Raw genomic sequence first — 15,672 nt, forward strand, 5'->3', positions numbered from 1 at the left:
GAAGGAATTACAAATGTGCTTGCTAAGAGCACTGAGAATGCATAAAAGGAGCATAAAAGAAAAGGCAAAAAAATCATCATGGCATCAAACTCATCAATCCTTGAGGTGCTGCTTTACTCACCTTGATTGTCACACCTCGGTTTTTCACACTGGGGATTTTCATCCCTGATCCCTGTGATGGATCTGATCACTGTGCTGGGGCAGCACAGGCTGGAGGTGGATTTTTATTCCCAGGTGGATAAAGGACAGGAAAATCCATGGGCCAGAGCTTTTCCCAATCCGTCAATCCTTGAGGCGCCATTTTATTCACCTTGATTTTCACCTGAGCGTGAGACCCAGCTGCTTCCCTGGAGTCCAGGTTCAGGGAATCCAGCCCAGATTCCTCCTCTTGGAATCTCAATTGTGGTTTTTCCCATTCCAGAGAACATTCCCTGGAATCCAGGTTCAGGGAACCCAGTCCAGATCCTCCTTTTGGAATCTCAGCTGTGTTTCCTCCTTTTCCAGGGGAAATCTGGCTGGACAACCTGCACTGCTTGAGGTGCTGCTTTATTCACCTTGATTTGCACACCAAGAATGAGACCCAGCACTTCCCTGCCTTCCAGGGAAGATTCCCTGGCTTCCAGATTCAGGGAACCCAGCTCAGATTCCTCCTTTTGGAATCTCAGCTGTGTTTCCTCCTTTTCCAGGGGAAATCTGGCTGGACAACGTGCAGTGCTTGAGGTGCCACTTAATTCACCCTAATTTTTAACACAGAGCAAGGCCCAGCTGCTTCCCTGGAGTCCAGGTTCAGGGAATCCAGTCCAGATCCCTCCTCTTGGAATCTCAGTTGTGGTTTTTCCCATTCCAGAGAACATTCCCTGGAATCCAGGTTCAGGGAACCCAGCCCAGATTCCTCCTTTTGGAATCTCAGTTGTGTTTCCATCCTTTTCCAGAAGAAATCTGGCTGGACAACCTGCACTGCTTGAGGTGCTGCTTTATTCACCTTGATTTGCACACCAAGAATGAGACCCAGCACTTCCCTGCCTTCCAGGGAACATTCCCTGGAATCCAGATTCAGGGAATCCAGTCCAGATTCCCCTTTTTGGAATCTCAGTTGTGTTTTCCTCCTTTTCCAGAAGAAATCTGGCTGGACAACCTGCACTGCTTGAGGTGCCACTTTATTCCCAGGTGGATAAAGGACAGGAAAATCCATGGGCCAGAGCTTTTCCCAATCCATCAATCCTTGAGGTGGCTGCTTTATTCACCTTGATTTTCAACTGAGCGTGAGACCAAACTGCTTCCCTGGGATCCAGGTTCAGGGAATCCAGCCCAGATTCCCCCTTTTGGAATCTCAGCTGTGTTTCCATCCTTTTTCAGGGACAATCTTGCTGGACAACCTGCACTGCTTGAGGTGCCACTTAATTCACCCTAATTTTTAACACAGAGCAAGGCCCAGCTGCTTCCCTGGAGTCCAGGTTCAGGGAATCCAGTCCAGATCCCTCCTTTTGGAATCCCAGTTGTGTTTTCCTCCTTTACCAGGGGAAATCTGGCTGGACAACCTGCACTGCTTGAGGTGCTGCTTTATTCACCTTGATTTGTACACCAAGAATGAGACCCAGCACATCCCTGCCTTCCAGGGAAGATTCCCTGGGATCCAGGTTCAGGGAATCCAGTCCAGATTCCCCCTTTTTGGAATCTCAGTTGTGTTTCCATCCTTTTCCAGGGAAAATTTGGCTGGACAACCTGCACTGCTTGAGGTGCTGCTTTATTCACCCTAATTTTTAACACAGAGCAAGGCCCAGCTGCTTCCCTGGAGTCCAGGTTCAGGGAATCCAGCCCAGATCGCTCCTCTTGGAATCTCAGTTGTGGTTTTTCCCATTCCAGAGAACATTCCCTGGAATCCAGGTTCAGGGAATCCAACCCAGATCCCTCCTCTTGGAATCTCAGTTGTGTTTCCATCCTTTTCCAGGGGAAATCTTGCTGGACAACCTGCACTGCTTGAGGTGCCACTTTATTCCCAGGTGGATAAAGGACAGGAAAATCCATGGGCCAGAACTTTTCCCAATCCATCAATCCTTGAGATGCTGCTTTATTCACCTTGATTTTCAACTGGGCGTGAGACCCAGCTGCTTCCCTGGGATCCAGGTTCAGGGAACCCAGTCCAGATTCCTCCTCTTGGAATCTCAGCTGTGTTTTCCTCTTTTTCCAGAAGAAATCTTGCAGGACAACCTGCACTGCTTGAGGTGCTGCTTTATTCACCCTAATTTTTAACACAGAGCAAGACCCAGCTGCTTCCCTGGAGTCCAGATTCAGGGAATCCAGTCCAGATCCCTCCTGTTGGAATCTCAGTTGTGGTTTTTCCCATTCCAGGGAACATTCCCTGGAATCCAGATTCAGGGAACCCAGCTCAGATTCCTCCTTTTGGAATCTCAGTTGTGTTTTCCTCCTTTTCCAGGGAAAATCTGGCTGGATAACCTGCACTGCTTGAGGTGCTGCTTTACTCACCTTGATTTTCAACTGAGTGTGAGACCCAGCTGCTTCCCTGGGATCCCTGGAAGGGAATCCAGCCTAAATTCCCCCTTTTTGGAATCTCAGCTGTGTTTTCCTCCTTTTCCAGAAGAAATCTTGCTGGACAGCCTGCACTGCTTGAGGTGCTGCTTTATTCACCCTAATTTTTAACACAGAGCAAGGCCCAGCTGCTTCCCTGGAGTCCAGATTCAGGGAACCCAGCTCAGATTCCTCCTTTTGGAATCTCAGTTGTGTTTCCATCCTTTTCCAGGGGAAATCTGGCTGGACAACCTGCACTGCTTGAGGTGCTGCTTTATTCACCTGGATTGTCACACCTTGGTTTTTCACACTGGGGATTTTCATCACTGATCCCTGTGATGGATCTGATCACTGTGCTGGGGCAGCACAGGCTGGAGGTGGATTTTCATTCCCAAATAGATAAAGGACAGGAAAATCCATGGGCCAGAGCTTTTCCCAATCCATCAATCCTTGAGATGCTGCTTTATTTTCACACTGAGATTTCACATCTTGATTTTCACAGCCAGAGTGAGAACCAAGCACTTCCCTGGAGTCCAGGTTCAGGGAATCCAGCCCAGATTCCTCCTTTTGGAATCTCAGCTGTGTTTTCCTCCTTTTCCAGGGGAAATCTGGCTGGACAACCTGCACTGCTTGAGGTGCTGCTTTACTCACCTTGATTTTTTGCACTGAGAATTTTCATCACTGATCCCTGAGGCAGCACAGGCTGGAGGTGGATTTTTATTCCTAAATAGATAAAAGACAGGAAAATCCATGGGCCAGAGCTTTTCCCAATCCATCAATCCTTGAGGTGCTGCTTTATTCCCAGGTGGATAAAGGACAGGAAAATCCATGGGCCAGAGCTTTCCCCAATCCATCAATCCTTGAGGTGCCGCTTTATTTTCAACTGAGCGTGAGGCCCAGCTGCTTCCCTGGGATCCAGATTCAGGGAATCCAGTCCAGATTCCTCCTCTTGGAATCTCAGCTGTGTTTTCCTCCTTTTCCAGAAGAAATCTTGCAGGACAACCTGCACTGCTTGAGGTGCTGCTTTATTCACCCTAATTTTTAACACAGAGCAAGGCCCAGCTGCTTCCCTGGAGTCCAGGTTCAGGGAATCCAGTCCAGATTCCTCCTCTTGGAATCTCAGTTGTGGTTTTTCCCATTCCAGAGAACATTCCCTGGAATCCAGGTTCAGGGAACCCAGCTCAGATTCCCCCTTTTGGAATCTCAGCTGTGTTTTCCTCCTTTTCCAGGGGAAATCTTGCTGGACAGCCTGCACTGCTTGAGGTGCTGCTTTACTCACCTTGATTGTCACACCTCGGTTTTTCACACTGGGGATTTTCATCACTGATCCCTGTGATGGATCTGATCACTGTGCTAGGGCAGCACAGGCTGGAGGTGGAATTTTATTCCCAGGTGGATAAAGGACAGGAAAATCCATGGGCCAGAGCTTTTCCCAATCCATCAATCCTTGAGGTGCTGCTTTATTCACCTTGATTTTCAACTGAGCGTGAGACCAAACTGCTTCCCTGGAGTCCAGGTTCAGGGAATCCAGCCCAGATTCCTCCTTTTGGAATCTCAGTTGTGTTTTCCTCCTTTTCCAGAAGAAATCTGGCTGGACAACCTGCACTGTTTGAGGTGCTGCTTTATTCACCCTAATTTTTAACACAGAGCAAGGCCCAGCTGCTTCCCTGGAGTCCAGGTTCAGGGAATCCAGTCCAGATCCCTCCTCTTGGAATCTCAGTTGTGGTTTTTCCCATTCCAGAGAACATTCCCTGGAATCCAGGTTCAGGGAATCCAGCCCAGATTCCTCCTTTTGGAATCTCAGCTGTGTTTTCCTCCTTTTCCAGGGGAAATCTGGCTGGACAGACTGCACTGCTTGAGGTGCTGCTTTACTCACCTTGATTTTTTGCACTGAGAATTTTCATCACTGATCCCTGAGGCAGCACAGGCTGGAGGTGGATTTTTATTCCTAAATAGATAAAAGACAGGAAAATCCATGGGCCAGAGCTTTTCCCAATCCATCAATCCTTGAGGTGCTGCTTTATTCCCAGGTGGATAAAGGACAGGAAAATCCATGGGCCAGAGCTTTTCCCAATCCATCAATCCTTGAGGCACCATTTTATTCACACTGAGATTTTCAGCTGAGCATGAGGCCCAGCTGCTTCCCTGGGATCCCTGGAAGGGAATCCAGCCTCCATCCCCCCTTTTTGGAATCTCAGCTGTGTTTTCCTCCTTTTCCAGAAGAAATCTGGCTGGACAACCTGCACTGCTTGAGGTGCTGCTTTATTCACCCTAATTTTTAACACAGAGCAAGGCCCAGCTGCTTCCCTGGAATCCAGATTCAGGGAACCCAGCTCAGATTCCTCCTTTTGGAATCTCAGTTGTGGTTTTTCCCATTCCAGGGAACATTCCCTGGAATCCAGATTCAGGGAACCCAGCTCAGATTCCTCCTTTTGGAATCTCAGTTGTGTTTCCATCCTTTTCCAGGGGAAATCTGGCTGGACAACCTGCACTGCTTGAGGTGCTGCTTTACTCACCTTGATTTTTTGCACTGAGAATTTTCATCACTGATCCCTGAGGCAGCACAGGCTGGAGGTGGATTTTTATTCCTAAATAGATAAAAGACAGGAAAATCCATGGGCCAGAGCTTTTCCCAATCCATCAATCCTTGAGGTGCTGCTTTATTCCCAGGTGGATAAAGGACAGGAAAATCCATGGGCCAGAGCTTTTCCCAATCCATCAATCCTTGAGGCGCCATTTTATTCACACTGAGATTTTCAGCTGAGCGTGAGGCCCAGCTGCTTCCCTGGGATCCCTGGAAGGGAATCCAGCCTCCATCCCCCCTTTTGGAATCTGAGCTGTGTTTTCCTGCTTCTGCAGGGAAGATCTGGCTGGACAACGTGCACTGCACGGGCAAGGAGAGCAGCCTGGCCGCCTGCGGCTCCAACGGCTGGGGCGTGAGCGACTGCAAACACACCGAGGACGTGGGCGTGGTGTGCAGCGAGAAGAGGATCCCAGGCTTCAAGTTTGACAACTCCCTCATTAACCAAATTGAGGTAATTGGGGTCAAAATGATGGTCCGGAGTGTCCTGAGGGGAGGGATGGTTGGAAGTGATGGAAATTGTAAATTTATCACATGTTTGTCCTGCATGTTTGTTGGTATTATTGATTTATCCCATATTTATCACATATTTATTCATAGTATCAATTTATCCCATATTTACTCCCATTATCAACTTATCCCATATTTATTCACCTTACCAATTTATCCTACATTTATTCACATTATCAACTTATCTATTTATTCACATTATCAATTTATCCCATATTTATCCCATCTATTTATTCACATTATCAACTTATCCCATCTATTTATTCACATTATCAACTTATCCCATATTTATACCACATTATCAATTTATCCCATATTTATCCCATCTATTTATCCCATCTATTTATTCACCTTACCAATTTATCTCATATATATTCCCATTATCAATTTATGTCATGTTTATCCCACATTATCAGTTTATCCCATATTTATCCCATCTATTTATTCACATTATCAACTTATCCCATATTTATTCCTATTATCAGTTTATCCCATATTTATCCCACCTATTTATTCCCATTATCAATTTATCCAATATTAATTCCCATTATGAATTTATCTCGTGTTTATCCCACATTATCAGTTTATCCTATATTTATCCCCCATTATCAATTTATCTCATGTTTATCCCACCTATTTATTCACCCTATCAATTTATCCCACATTTATCCCCCATTATCAATTTATCTCCTGTTTATCCCACATTTATTCACATGATCAGTTTATCCCATATTGATCCCATCTCTGGGCTTAAAACTTGGCTGCTCCTGCCTGGGCTGGAGAGACAAAATTCAGGTTCCATTTTCAGGAAGTCAGATAAACAATAAGAATCTGAAACTTTTTACTATAAATTATTCTGTTTCCTCAATCATGTTTTTCAAAATTGAAACCTGCTCTTTTCATGTTTCAGAGGATGAATTTAGAGACAAAATGTGCCCTTGATTAATCAAATTGAGGTAAAGGGGGTAAAAACTCTGATTCAGAGCATCCTGTGGACTGGGATGGCTGGGACTGACATAAATTATCAATTTATCCCATGTTTATCCCACATATTTTTCCACATTATCAGATAAATAATAAGATAATAAGAATTTGAAGCAGAGGTTTATTTTATTTTTTTACTATAAATTATTCCAGTTCCTCAAACAATTTTTCAAAATTGAAACCTGTTCTGTTAATATTTCAAAGAGACAAAACCTGTGTTGTGCTCACAGAACTTCCTGATGTTTTTAGTTCTAATGGACAAAAATCCTGAATTTTTTCCTCCTCTTTTAACACTGGGACCAGTTTTGGAGCTCTCTGGGCTAATGGGGGCAGCGGGGAGGGTTGGATTTGGGGTGGAATAATTCCTGGGATTAATTTATTAATTAATTTATTTATTAATTAATTTATTAATTAATTTAAAGGGAAGATAGAAAGATATTTTTGTGTTGTTTGGATGAGCAATGATGGAGGAGCCATGATCAAAATATGGGAATATTTGTGGGAATGTGGGATTAGGGCTGGAAGTGAGGACGTCCTGGGGAAGGTTCTGGGCTCTCACTGGGAGGCTGAGGGGGAGATTTGGGGAAGTGACAGAACCAAAGGGGAAATGACAGAAATCCCATGGGATTTCTGCAGGAGAGAGAAATGCAGGAATGCTGGGCTGGAAGGGAGCTGGGATGAGCTCTTCAGAGGGGAAAAAAAGATTTTTTTTTCCTTTAGCTCCTCAGCTTGGGGAGTTTGTGCACAGTCAGATCCATTTGGGAATCACAACCAGGGTGGGAATGCAGGATCCAGCACCCAAGCTCGGTTTAGGTGCTTCAGGCACCTCCCTTTTCTTGGATTTTTCACTGTCTCAATTCCCTGGCTGCCCTTGGCCAAAATTTATGGCAAGACCCCCCCTGTAAGCATTTCCAGAGCTCCTTTTGAGCATGCAGGGCAAAGCCAGGCTGTGCTGCACATCCCAGTGTGGATGAACCCTTGGGGTTGTCTGTGAGTGAAATGGGAAGGGAAGGGAAGGGAAGGGAAGGGAAGGGAAGGGAAGGGAAGGGAAGGGAAGGGAAGGGAAGGGAAGGGAAGGGAAGGGAAGGGAAGGGAAGGGAAGGGAAGGGAAGGGAAGGGAAGGGAAGGGAAGGGAAGGGAAGGGAAGGGAAGGGAAGGGCTGCAGCTCCAGGATCGGAGGGATTCAATTCCTTTCCTCACCCTGACCTCGCCTCCCCTGCCTCGGGAGGGATCGTCCCCAGCCGCTCCATCAATGGCTCCCTTGTGTCCCAGGGAATGAGGCGGGAGCACGGAACACCAGGGGTGGCTTTGGCTCCTCTGAAGCCGCAGAGAGTCCTCAAAACACCTGGAAGAAAATCTGCTTTAGTCTAGACAGAGGTCACCTCACCCCGAGCTGCTCCAGGGATTAATCACGGCAGCTTTGAGGGCTCTGCCTTTCCATGAGCTCAGCGTGGGGCTGGGTGAGTGGAACTCCTCAGATAATTGGGAATGAGCTCGGCTGCTGCTCTGGGGGTGCTGAAATTTCAGATGAATCACGAGACTGAAGTGATTCCTGGAGCAGAAGCCTGGATCCCTCAGCAGGAGGAGGGGATGGAAAAGGGAGAAAGAAGTGGATTTATTTTTAAGGAGCTGTGCTGAGTGGGGTGGAAGTGCTGCATTTCCTGGGCAGAGGCTGCTGCACCCCCTGCTCGTCCCCTGCCTGCCTCAAACTGACAGAGAGAGCAGGTTAAAATTAGAAATAGGGAGGGAAAACCTTCCCTGTGAGGCTGGGGAGGGGCTGGAATGGAATTCCAGAGAAGCTCTGGCTGCCCCTGGGTCCTTGGAAGTGTCCAAAACCAGGCTGGAGCAACCTGGGAATTGTCCCTGCCTGTGGCAGGGGTGGCACTGGATGATTCTGAGCTCCTTTCCTACAAAATCATTCCAGGATTCTGTCTCTCCCTAAATCATTTTGAGCTCCTTTCCTACCCAAACCCTTCCAGGACTCTGCTTCTCCCTGAATGATTTTGAGCTCCTTTCCTACCCAAACCATTCCAGGACTCTGTTTCACCCTGAATGATTTTGAGCTCCTTTCCTACCCAAACCCTTCCAGGCTTCTGTTTCACCCTGAATGATTTTGAGCTCCTTTCCTACCCAAACCCTTCCAGGATTCTGTTTCTCCCTGAATTTCACAAACCTTCCCACAGCACCACTGCTTCCATTCTGCAAAACCCAGCTGATTTTTTCTCTCTCCCTATAAAATAAAGTCCCTGGAGCTGCAGGGCTCCTTCCCTGCTGCTTTCCCTGAGCAGGATCAAGGCTGGAGGTGAGAGTTGGGATGTTTGGGATGCCATTGTGGCAGCTCCTTGTAGTCACAACTGGCTGTCAAATGTTCCAGCTCTTCCCCCTCTGAGTTTTGCCACTCTTATCTTGGCTTTATCTCCTCAGCAGCCAGGGGGGCACAGCTGGAGCTAAAAACAAGGAACAGGGTGACCCAGGGGGTCACAAACCTGAACCAGGGGGTGTCCAAAGCCTCCTGCAAAGGCAAGTTTGGAAGTTTTTGCTCTTCCCAACGTGCCTGGGAATTGTGCAGGTCATTCCTCACATTCACAGGGGAAACATCATCGTTTGTGAGCTCCTGGGTTCCTGCTGGAGCCCAGAGCTTGTCCCAGTGATGTTCTCCCTTTGGAATGAGGGGTGAGGGGGCTGGAATTTCCTCTGAGCTCTGCTGTGGTCAGGATTCTCCATCAGCTTTTGCGCTGACAGAGCAGAACCGGCGCAATCCCACCGGGATTCCTGGGGGAGGAGATCTGTCCGTTTGTCCTTCAGCTGCTGCTCAAACCAGGCTTTACTAGAACAGGCCTGGCTGGAGGTGCTAAACCGAGCTTGGGTGCTGGATCCTGCATTCCCACCCTGGTTGTGATTCCCAAATGGATCTGACTGTGCACAGCCCATGGATTAACAGGAGTGAGGGCAGATTTTGGTTCCTGTGATCAGGGGGAACAGCCAGAGCTGGGCCAGGGGAGCCTTGGTTGGATATTGGGAAAAGTTTCTTCACCCTGAGGGTGGCCCTGGGCACTTCCAGGGATCCAGGGGCAGCCACAGCTCCTCTGGAATCCCATCCCAGCCCTCCCCTCCCTCAGAGCCAGGAATGCCCTCCCAATACTGCACCTAAATCTCCCCTTTTCCAGCGGGAAGCCATTCCCTGTGTCCTGTCCCAAATCCCTCTCCATGTTTCTGTAGCTCCTTCAGGCACTGGAAGGCCACAATGAGGTCACCCCAAAACTTCTGAACAATCCCCATTCCCCCAGCCTTTCCTCATCATTTAGGAAGCCTTAAAGCCCCTTTGGTGCAGGTTCCCTGGGCCTGGTAAGTGCTGGGAACGTGGAAAACCAGGGGGAGGAATTCACTGGTGACAGGGCCGTGCATGGGGAGGTTTTGCCTAAATCTGGCCTGGCTGGCCCAGCTCTGCCCCACAGGGAGCCCCCAGTCCCTCAGGAGCAGCTCAATAACCCCTGAGCCGAGCTCATTTTCATTGGACACCGGCTCAGCTCTGCTTCCCAGTTTGGAAAAGCTGCGGATGAGTGGGAGAGGATGAGATTTTCCATGGCCATAAATCACCCAGCCATTCCATATGGATGTGCTCAGACAGATTCCCTTCCCATCACAGCTCGTGTTTGGAGGGTTATGTCACACTTCTTCCCATCCCTGAGCTCTTCCATCCTTTTCCTGCTGGGAAGGGGCAGTGCTTGACCTCTGAAAGCTGGGAAAATGTATTGCCAAGACACAACAAGGTCAGGAACACAGAATTCATGACATTAAATCTGTGCAAAAGGCCTCCAAGCTCATTAAGCCCAACCTCTGACCAATCAGCACCTTCTCACCCAGACCATCCCACTCTGTCCTTAGGAGAAGTTCAATATTTGAACAGAAAAATGATCTTTAAAGGCCTTTTCAGCCCAAACCCTGAAGCGTTTTGGGGGAAGGCAAATGGTGGGAGAGTTGTGATAAGGAGGAGGGAGACAGGCAGGAAGGGGTTAATCCTTCTGGCAACACCAGAATTCCATCCCTCCCTTGTTAAAATTCCCCTTTTTTGCCGTTTTCCACTTCCACTGCAGATTTTAGAGGATTTCTGGGAGGGTGATGGAGCTGCTGGGTGTCAGGAGCTCTGAAATCCAAATTCCCTGTGTGTTCCCTGATGGTGCTGGGAGCACCATCCCTGCTTTTCCACCAGTGCCTGCAGTCACTCTGTGTTATCCCAGCTCATTCCAGACCCACCTGCAGCTGCTTTCCTGCCTTTTCCAGCCATTTCAAGGCCACAGTGGCTGATTCCTACCTTAATATATTCCTTAAATCAATGCACCAGAGGGATTTTATTTAATGCCCGCCCCAAAACATCCTGAACAAAATATTTGCTGTCCACCTCCTTCCTCTGTGTGCGCCCACACAGCCTTCAAATAGGCCAGGCTCTAAATATATCGAATTTCTGCAGCTCCCAAATAGCTCTGGTACCTGAGGCCAGCCCAGGGCTTTGGCCAGACGGTGGCCAGACAGGTCTGGCTGCTATTTCTGGCCTTCATTTCCCCTCTGGGTACTTGTGAGGCAGAAAAATCTCCCTTCAAAGGCCGGTGGCTCAAAGGCTTTGGTTGTGCTGGGTTAAAAGGGGGCTCAGCCATGGCTGGAAGTGCCCAGGGCTGGGCTGGATGGGGTTTGGGGCAGCCTGGAGGGGTGGGAGGTGTCCCAGGGTGGGATGAGGTGGGGTTAAGGTCCCTTCCAACACCAACCATCCCATGATCCCGGTTAATTCCGGGTTTTTAATCAGTGGGAAAAGGCTCTGCCGGGTCCTGCTCAGGGTTTGCAGTCAAACCAGGCTCTGTGTGAGGCCAGACTGAGCTGGGCTGCAGGGAGGGGAGGGGGAGAAGTTTGTGCCTCGTCCCCAGGTAAATCTGCCCCTTTTAGAATATCTCTAGTTGGGAGGAGCCCTAAGGATCATCGAGTCCAACTCCCTGCTCCTCGCAGTGCTCAACAATGACACCTTCAGAATATTTAATTAAAGAAAATACTCTAGAAGACAGTATTTAATTAAGTATTTAATTAATTATTTAATTAATTTAATTAAATATTTAATTAAAGAAAATACTGTAGAAGACCTGGAAACAATCTGCATATTTTCCCTCTTGAAACAGTAGAAAAGGTGCAAGGGTTTCAATTCTCTTTTTCACTCAGTACCACTGAGATTGAAGCACCTGAAGCCCTGTCCTCAGAGGAAAATTATTCTACAACAAAAAAGGGAATGGCAACCTCTGCCATTTACATTTTTTAATTATTACAATTTTTTGTACAACTTCTTTTTCCAGCTTTTTGCCATGGAAATTGGTGGAATCTCTGTCCCCACTGTGGGGATTTGTCACACGGGTCACCCCCAGCCCATCTGTGTCTGCTGCAGCTTTCAGTGTTTCATTAGAAAAGTTTTATTTGCTTGTTTGTTGTGACAAGAGGGTTTGAGTTTCCCTTTGCTGTAAACGTTTAATCCTCCAAACCAAAGCCCAAGTGCAGCAAAATTCTGCTGCTTTGTGTGTCTGGGAGGGTCTTCAGCATCTCCTCACCTCAGGAAAATGTGAATGAACCTGATTTTGGGGTAATCCACTATGTTTTAGTGCTGTGTGAGTGTGATCATTTGCCTCAGTGGCTCCTTTGTGGCAGGTCAGGGCGCTGGAATCAGGGACTCGTGGAAGGATTTGTGTTGGAAAGGCCTTTAAAGATCATTTTTCTGTTCAAATATTGAACTTCTCCTAAGGACAGAGTGGGATGGTCTGGGTGAGAAGGTGCTGATTGGTCAGAGGTTGGGCTTAATGAGCTTGGAGGTCTTTTGCACAGATTTAATGCCATGAATTCTGTGTTCCTGACCTTGTTGTGTCTTGGCAATAAATTTTCCCAGCTTTCAGTGCCTGATCCAAACACTTCAGGCAGCTCAGCAGGAAGGACACAGGGAATGACAAAGCTTTGCCCATCAGGAGCCCCCAGCCCTGGGGCTGCCAGGACAGAGCCGTGTCCTCCCTAAGCTGAGCCTGCCCTAAGCTGAGCCTGCCCTAAGCTGAGCCTGCCTGGGCCAAAGCCCCTCCAGGCCCCCCTGCTCCTGCCCTGTCCCCTCCCTGGTGTCCCCAGCCATTCCCAGGCTGTCCCCTCGCTCTGCCTGGGCTCCATGGAGCCTTTCTGAGCTCAGCCAGGCTTTTGGCAGCCCAAATCCACGCTGGGTTTGCTCCTGGCCCCTAAGCCTGGCTCAAACTCTGCTCCCTCACCCTTCTGTGCAGCCCCAGCCCAGCTCTGTCCCAGGGCACTGCTGTCCCCCAGCTCTGTCCCATCCTCCTGTGTTTATTTAACAGCCAGGACCTTGGGGTGACTCAGAGGCTCAGCTCCAGATGTTTAAACCCAAACAGATTCCACCCATTCCGATGGATGTGAAGGAAAAAGAGTCTTTTTCCTCTGGTGGCTGAGGTTTTAGGGGAAGTGAAGGTTTTTATGATGGACCAAGCCCCTGTGGAAAAATTTTTGTGTTGTGTTGTGGATTGGAGAAAAAAAACCCCAATTTCTTGTTGAAGTTTCAGCCTTAATTCCTGATGTTTGGAAGCTGAGAAATCCTGGAGCTCAGCTGGGAGTGAAAAAGGATTTCACTATTATTATATTATTAAAACCTATTTATATAGGTTTTATTTAAGGGGCAGTGGAATAGGTCAGGCTCAGAGAGGGAAAGAGGAGTTTGAGTGGATCCTGGAGCTCTTATAGCAAGAGAGGAATGAAAATGGAAATGCAAAAATCCAAGGACAGAGCAGAGAGAAATCCAAACTCCAGGGTGATTCAGCACCAGGGCAGCGTCTGAGCCTGGGATTTCTAGGAACAGGATCCTCTCCTGGACTGATTCCTGAGCATCCTCAGGGCCCTCCAAAAGGAGAGGGAACAGCTGGGTTTGGCCATGGAGGAGGCCCCAAAAACCCATCCTGGGCATCACCCACCAGCACAAAGCACGTGGCAAATGGCACAGGGAGCGTTCCCAAAGCCGGGTGGGATTTTGCCGTCGGATCCGGAGCCATGGGGAAGCGTTTGGTTCAGAGGGTGGAAACAAAAGCAGTCGAGGCTCATGTGAAAACTTTTCCAAGCCAGGAATCCTTTTGTGAGGGCTCCAAACAAACCCTTGTCCCTGGGCTGGCCCCGGCTGCGAGTCCCTGGTTTCGTAACGGAGCCGGAGCCTCTGCCAGGGCTTTTGTGTCCCACTGGGGAGGAGCAGCTCTGGGGCCCTGGACGTGGCTCCTGGCAAGGAGAGGATGGGACAGAGGGAAACACGGCCCAGCATGGAAGAGTTTCACACATTTTCCCCTCATTTTTTACTGATTTGTGTTGTAGGATGCTGGAAGTCCCAGCTGAGATCGTGGAATCCTGGAATAGTTTGATTGGGAAGGGAGCTTAAATCAGGGACCCCCCCCACTGTCCCAGGGTGCTCCAACCTCTCCTTGGGCACTTCCAGGGATCCAGGGCAGCCCCAGCTGCTCTGGGAATTCCATCCCAGCCCTTTCCTTCCCAACCTCCCATCCTACCCCTGCCCTCTTTCTATTCCAAACCATTTCCCCCACCCTGTTCCTCCCTCCCTTTCCCAAATCCCTCTCCATCCCATCTTTGCCTCCCTCCATGCTTTAGGGTTCAGCTTTCTCTCGATCCCAGAGTTTCCCTTGTGGTGGGATCACTCCACACGTGTCCATGGAGCACAGAGAGGGGGATTTTAGGAATCTGCTTTATCCATTAGGTGTTGTTTGCTCCCAGTTTTTCTCTGGGATCTGTTTTCACCATCAGCCCGGCTGCTGTTGGAGGATAAACCATTTCTGCCTGCATTTGCATTATTGGTGTAACAAAACCTCTGCAGCCGAAGGAAACCATTCCAACCCTAAAAAATTATTGGGACAAAAGCTCCTGGCAGCCCTTTCTCATGGAGAGCCCTCAGTGTGCTTATTCTGATCCTTTGTTCTTGAATTTTCCAATACAAAGCCGGGCTCTGCAGTGGCTTGAATTCCTCTCTGAGGTTTTTCTCTTTGTTCAGAGCTGAGCAAACCCTTGAGTTGCTCCATCAAAAATTCCCTGCTCTAAACCAGCCTGGGAGGGAAAAGGGGACAGGACTGGGGTTGGTTATGTTCCCATACAAAATTCCAAAATTTCCTGCTCTAAACCAGCCCTGGGAGGGAAAAGGAGACAGGACTGGGGTTGGTTTTGCTCCCAAAGTTTCCTGAGCTCCAGAGCTCTAAACCAGCTCTGGGAGGGAAAAGGGGACTGGACTGGGGTTGATTTTGCTCCCATATGAAATTCCAAAATTCCCTGCTCTAAACCAGCCCTGGGAGGGAAAAGGAGATGGGATTTGGGTTGTTTTTACTCCCATACGAAATTCCAAAATTTCCTGCTCTAAACCAGCCCTGGGAGGGAAAGGGGGACAGGATTGGGGTTGGTTTTGCTCCCAGACAAAATTTCCTGAGCTCCTGAGCTCTAAACCAGCCCTGGGAGGGAAAAGGAGATGGGACTGGGGTTGGTTTTGCTCCCATACAAAATTCCAAAATTTCCTGCTCTAAACCAGCTCTGGAAGGGAAAAGGAGATGGGATTTGGGTTGGTTTTGCTCCCATACAAAATTCCAAAATTTTCTGCTCTAAACCAGCCCTGGGAGGGAAAAGGGGATGGGATTTGGGTTGGTTTTGCTCCCATACAAAATTCCAAAATTTCCTGCTCTAAACCAGCTCTGGGAGGGAAAAGGGGACAGGATTGGGGTTGGTTTTGTTCCCATACGAAATTCCAAAATTTCCTGCTCTAAAGCAGCCCTGGGAGGGAAAAGGGGACAGGATTGGGGTTGGTTTTGCTCCCAAAGTTTCCTGAGCTCCAGAGCTCTAAACCAGCTCTGGGAGGGAAAAGGGGACAGGATTGGGGTTGGTTTTGCTCCCATACAAAATTTTTTGAGCTCCAGAGCTCTAAACCAGCTCTGGAAGGGAAAAGGAGATGGGACTGGGGTTGCTTTTGCTCCCATACAAAATTCCAAAATTCCCTGCTCTAAACCAGCCCTGGGAGG

The 15,672-nt window shown here is 48.5% G+C and overlaps 1 protein-coding gene across 2 annotated transcripts in view; it reads left to right on the forward strand.

Annotated features, from left to right (window-relative positions):
* The window catches only part of LOXL2 (lysyl oxidase like 2), an 82,184-nt gene that overhangs the window by 17,246 nt on the left and 49,266 nt on the right, over nucleotides 1-15,672 (forward strand). For both annotated transcript variants that reach the window (XM_077191698.1, XM_077191699.1), the window contains one exon: nucleotides 5,386-5,561. In XM_077191698.1, the coding sequence (XP_077047813.1) occupies nucleotides 5,386-5,561 (176 nt within the window). The remainder of the gene's footprint in view (nucleotides 1-5,385; nucleotides 5,562-15,672) is intronic.

Source organism: Agelaius phoeniceus, chromosome 30, assembly GCF_051311805.1.
Source record: "Agelaius phoeniceus isolate bAgePho1 chromosome 30, bAgePho1.hap1, whole genome shotgun sequence".
In the NCBI taxonomy this organism is placed as follows: domain Eukaryota; kingdom Metazoa; phylum Chordata; class Aves; order Passeriformes; family Icteridae; genus Agelaius; species Agelaius phoeniceus.